The sequence below is a fragment of the Frankliniella occidentalis genome, unplaced genomic scaffold (assembly GCF_000697945.3).
Source record: "Frankliniella occidentalis isolate FOCC.00 unplaced genomic scaffold, Focc_3.1 Scaffold50, whole genome shotgun sequence".
Taxonomy (NCBI): Eukaryota; Metazoa; Arthropoda; class Insecta; order Thysanoptera; family Thripidae; genus Frankliniella; species Frankliniella occidentalis.
The window spans coordinates 26080-31603 of NW_026267180.1; the positions used below are offsets into that span (position 1 = coordinate 26080).

At 52.8% G+C, this 5524-nt stretch overlaps 1 protein-coding gene across 1 annotated transcript; it reads left to right on the top strand.

The window, feature by feature from the left end:
* The first annotated feature begins 1991 nt into the window (after positions 1-1991).
* LOC127749371 (uncharacterized) lies at positions 1992-3294 on the top strand. The gene is made up of 2 exons (XM_052267363.1): positions 1992-2127; positions 2212-3294. The coding sequence occupies exon 2, from the start codon at positions 2263-2265 to the stop codon at positions 3031-3033; it is 771 nt and encodes a 256-aa protein (XP_052123323.1). The 5' UTR covers positions 1992-2127; positions 2212-2262; the 3' UTR covers positions 3034-3294.
* Positions 3295-5524: the final 2230 nt, after the last annotated feature.

Sequence of the window (5524 nt, forward strand, 5' to 3'; positions counted from 1 at the left end):
TTTTCAGCCAGTTTCTAGGTCTTATTATCCACCCCGCTACCATAGCAAGGTGGCAGGCAGCAGAGCGCGAATCCCGGCCCAGAGCCGACACTTTAGCCACCCATGACGCAGTGCCACCAACAATGGTAACCACTACACCATCGGAACTCCACGAGAGGGGCGTGGTGAAATGACGGGTTTGAAGTCCATTTAAAATTTGGTGGCCTGAGAAAAATTTCAGACACACGGAGAGTCGAACCACCGACCTCCCGCGCTCTGAGCAGGCGCGCTACCGACTGAGCCATAGAGGCGAAATACGGACTATCGCTCTAGGGAACGAATCATTCTACGGTGCCGCTGACTGGCGTCGCTCCTTGTCTCCCGTAATACAGGACCGACTTTGAACGCCCAGTGGAGAAGACGGGTGGGCGGCCGAGCGCGCTAAATCATGCTCGTGTCAAACTGTTCGCCCAAGATTCGACTCCCGGCTAGGGCAGATATATATTTTATCTCCTTCACTTATTCTGTGGCAGCTGAGGTTGCTCAATAATTGTGACCAGTCTGAAACTGTCTGGGGTTCGACTCCCGGCCAGCGCACTTTTTTTTATTTTATTTTTTTTCCGCTTTTGCCGACACGGACACGGACCAACATGAGCAGGTTAGCGATCGTCCAGAAAGTCCAGAAAGTTCGTCCGATCGGCCAATTGGAGAGCTCGGCGCCTGCGAGACTCGGGGTGGGCCAACCCGCAGTACACGCATGCACTTATTGTTGCCTACCTACCAGGCGCGCTGACAAGGGAACCCCGCCCCGCCAAGTGTAAATTCACGATTTTCATTCTACTTTGGGAAATTGTTGTTCTAAATATGTCATCGAAGGGCACATCAAAGATTTTTGCTTAAATTCATATTTAGGGGTCATTTTGGGTATTTGTTCAAAAAGCTGCTATTTCAATTATTTTTTATAACTTTTAAGAATGCTTCCTAAGGGGTAACTCGTCAAATTGCGGCCCTTTGGGCGAAAATTTCGTCCGTTTCGCCACAAAAAATGTTTTAAAACAAAAGTTGTCGAAAAATGTCAGCTCTTTAACTTTTGTTTTATAACATGAGCCTAGCTCACCCGGCCACTCACACTGTGGCGCCGTAGCCGCGCCGGTAGAGAGTCGGCCCCGTGCGCCGCAAGTCAGGTGTTCGAATCTCCCATCCCAGTCACATTTTTCTGAACCGGTCAAACTCTTCGAGTTGAACTTAAATCCGTCTTTTCAACGGGGTCCCTTCGTGGATGAACGAACGGTCTGGTGGTTAACGCTGTCCCTCTGGACCGGGGGTGACGATGACTCGGCACTGGGGTCCCATTAGGGGCAAAGGTTCGACCTACGGCGAAAGCGTTCCGAGTAAGGGCCATCCCAGCCACAGCGGGAGTGGTAACCCGTGTGGAATTGACAAGTCCTTAGAATCGTGTAGCTACAAACAGGGACGTATCCTTTGGGGCTCCCGACCCGTGCATCGTTGTGTGCGGTTGTGTGGCTGCAGGGGGCAACGCCTAGAAGGGTGTTACGGAGCTCCCGAAAAACGCCCCCCCCCCCTCACCCTCTACCGACGGGCATTGGCCTGGGCTCCCCGCCCCGTGTGGAACGAAATTGGGTAAATGAAAGGCTATTTTGCTGTTAATCGCACGACCACAAAAACCCTTGAACTCCCATTTTAATGGAACAATACTGTTGAGCGGGCGCCGCGGTGGCGGCCTTGGCGACAACCAGTACAGTCCAGGAGGTGCACAGCGTCCCGGGACCAGAAACTAATGGGGGGGGGGGGACCTAAATCTCCGGCCTGGCCACCCGGCGGGCGGCCCGAGTCTACCCGCAAATCCGGACCCGGTGCGGTCCTCCTCTCGTCCCTCTCCGGTCCGGTCCCATTGCGGTCTCTCTGCCGATGTCCCCATAGCGACGCGCTGCGGCGCGCAGACAGGGCCGGATCGCTGCGCCGGATGGGTCCGCTTCTCACCTCTGACTCACCACGAACAAGTGCAGCATCGTCACAGAGGAGGGCGACGGCTCCACCAGGAAGGCTGCTGTTCAGCTCAGCGACGGCTTCGGCGACGTCTTGCGGCTTTTGTTGCTGCAGCTGCAGAGAGATGGCAAGCTAAAAAAGGTAAGCTGACAAGCGTGCCGGCCTGTTAAATTCATCGATCTTTTTGGTGTAGTGTAGCCTCATCCGCCCTCTCCCTCTCCCCAGGCTGACGTCGTCGCTGTCCCTGCCACACATGCGGAGTACGTCGGTCCGCCTATGTACCCAGCTCTCTCCATTGTTCCTAAGGATCTCGACAACGGTCACTTAAAGGTGGATGACATCCTGCGAGTCGGACATAGGTGGACAAATGTTCGCGCTATCAGAGGCTTACAGGGCATGGACTCGGACAAGCTGCTGCGGGTTTTGGCCCCTCACCTGCCGCACCTCGAAGAGCTCCATATAAAGGGTGAAGTTGTACCGGGGGTCATGGAGGTGGTTGAAAAACTCTCTTCTTTGAAACGACTACACGTGCAGTTTGACTACGACTCAGAGTACCCAGACCTGCCGCTTCAGCTCGAGGAGCTATCCATAAGGAATGTAAATGATGATCAGCTGGAACATGTGATGAGCATGCCCAATCTGCGCAGTCTGTACGTAAGATCTTACGAGGGTCCAAGTTTGACCTTCCCCCCCTCTAAGTACGGGAAGCTGCTGTGGCTGCGCGTCGCCTTTGATTCAACCAACAAGTCAACCATGATGTCCCTCGTCCGTGCCTTCGCATCGTCTCTGCAGACGCTCCAGCTTTACTGCCCTGTCAACGACAAGACGAAATATAATCCAGACTACTACCATTCAGATCTGGGTGAGATCCTGGCGTCGTGCGATCTGCAGGCCCTCAGGCGGCTCGTCCTTGAACGTCCATTCAAAGATATTCCGTGCTCAGAGATGGCTGCCTGCTTGCTGCAACAACGGACCATTCGGAGCTACTTTCCCTCGTCTGTGGAAGTGGTTTGCGGCTCGTGTCATACACACCCTGTCCTGTCCTAGCGTTGAAGTCTCGATTGAGATTGAAGCCACGATGTAAGCCGGAGCCTCTGTCCTCCCACCACCACCACATGATGACGGTGGAGACGTCGAGTGGTTTCAAGGATCGAGAGAGCGAAGCGGGAGCGCGCTCGTTTGGCACCCCTAAATTTGATGTATAAAGATACGTAAACATGTTTTATTAATTATTAAAGCGTATCTGTGGTTAATGTTATGTTGTAATTATCAACCAAAAATTATTAAAACTTTTCCGATGCATTTGTATTTGCCGTGCTGATTTTTTAAAATGGATAGCATTACTACCATTTTTTGTTTAGAGAACTAGCCTTTGCTATGCGGATCACAGACACTTGCACGATGCGGACGAAAGGAGGTTGCAGCTAAAGCGGAGCGCCTAACGGTAGTGGGGTAGGCCACCGGGTCAGCAGTGGGGCGCGGCGGGCCTGCATACCTCGCAGGGGCTCCGGCGGGATACGCAATGGAGGACAGTTTCGCTGGGTCAGAGTGTGGCGATGGGCACAACAGGCGTGTACTTTTGCGGTGCCATATTTCCCAGTTTATACCCCCCAACACTGTTAAAAACTTACAGTGAACTAGCTAATTTGTATCGAGCTAATTTACTCGAGTAGCGCCGGTCTGTCAGTGGACATTTCAATGCACATTAAAGGTAGGCCGCCCGCATCGTTCCGTCGTGGCCGAGCGAGTTCCGTGTGGCACCAGAGATTCGCAGGTCGCTGGTTCGGATCTCTGTCAAAGAGATTTTTTTTCTCCGGGAACAAAATAAATTTAAAGTGGACTTCAAACCCGTCATTTCTCCCCGCCTCGTCGAGTTACGACCTCGGTTACGACGACGTAGTGGTTACCATCATCGTGGTTCCTGCTGTGTCGAAAGTTGACGAGACTCGGGTCTGTAACCGGGGTTCGAGTCACGGCGATTCGGGCAGTGGGAGTTCCCTGGCGAGTACTTATTGCACGAAAAGCGGGTGTAAGCAGCGGTTCCCTTCTCCTGGCACCTTGTTGTGGTGACGGGTGCGTTTATAAGACCTAGGAATCTGGCTGTAACGGAGCTTCGCATGACCTGTGGTGGGTCAGTACAGTTCAGCCAACGTACGCGTCAACAGTCTCAGTACCCCCGGGCGGATGTTCCGACCACCGAAGTCACGAAAGACTGCGTCGGAATGAGGAGAGTACACCCCTATATTTTTTATTTTTGTTCGGGTGGGGGGAGAGGGGCGTGAGCGATGCCGAGCGGACTTATTTCTAAAGTCGGTTCAGACAAAGCTTCCTGCGGCTGTGTCGGTTGTGTGTAGCTATACAAACAGGGCTCTGCGCGCCTGCCGCCGCCCGCCCGCGCCGGCCCGTCGAGCGCGCGTGGTGTGCGGCTGGCCTACCTGCGGGCGCTGGCCGCCGTGCGGGTCTGCCTACCCCGCGGCTCGCAGGCTGGCGTCCCCCCCGTACATCCTTGCCTGCTTGCTGTGCCCCAACTCTCATTCCCGTGCACTGTACGTCATAGACCTCCTCGGCCACAACTCTTCTCCGTGGTTCCCAGTCCTTAGTTTAGTTCGCCACTGCGGCCACCTGTTGCAGGTATCGGGAGCCCTAAAGGATGACACCGCGGACACGCGCGGCGTGACCACGATATGTCGGAGAGTGTCCTCGCCTGATCAGAACAATCAGAACTGCCGTAATCCTCCCCTCCCTCCTACCCCCATTGCCGAGTGCCGCGTCCAATCTCTTCCTGCCCCTCGCATTCCCCACGACTTAATGCACACTGTATAAAGTTTTCGTGATTTTACGAAAATAAATGTTACGAAATGTTTCGTAAAATACACTATAAAAATGAGTGGAATTTATATGGAAATTATACATAATTTACTAAAATATTTAGTAAGTATCAGTTTACGATACATTTGCGAGAGGGTTGCTCGCAAAGGGGTTGTATAAATGGGGCTCCAAATGGACCGTTATTATGCGAGTTGGCGACCTCTCGACTGTGACAATCGTGCCCTAAATTCATGGAAGAGTTTTGAATTTCATACATAAGGGCAACCATAGTCCTAGCCTCGCCTCTTACCTAGCTATTACACTAGTGAACGAATATGTGCGCTTAAAGCGACGCGTCCTGACAGAAATGTCCTATCTGCAGCGTGCGGAATACACAATGTTCTATCTGCAGAATGCCGACACAATGTTCTATCTGCAAAACGCGGGTAAAGGGAAAGGGACGCGCGTGGTTGGCGGTCTAAGCGCTCCGATCAAGGTGGCTCCGATTCTATCCCCTGGCCACAGGTCTCCGCTGCAGCACAGAGTAGCGTCAGTAGCGCCCGTCGGGGGCCAAGAGTATTGACGCACGTGGAGTAGCGCCGCTGCAGCCGCCTTACCGTGCAGGTGCAGAGCATAGAGAGTACAAGTCGTAAACATTTTGAAATAAGTATTAAAAAACAATGATGGTAAAATTTAAACGATGTTACTTAAAATATTTTAATCTTGTTTT

What these genes read in the sequence shown, in the direction of transcription:
- LOC127749371 (XM_052267363.1), top strand. Translation starts at nt 2,263, where the DNA reads ATGTACCCAGCTCTCTCCATTGTTCCTAAGGATCTCGACAACGGTCAC.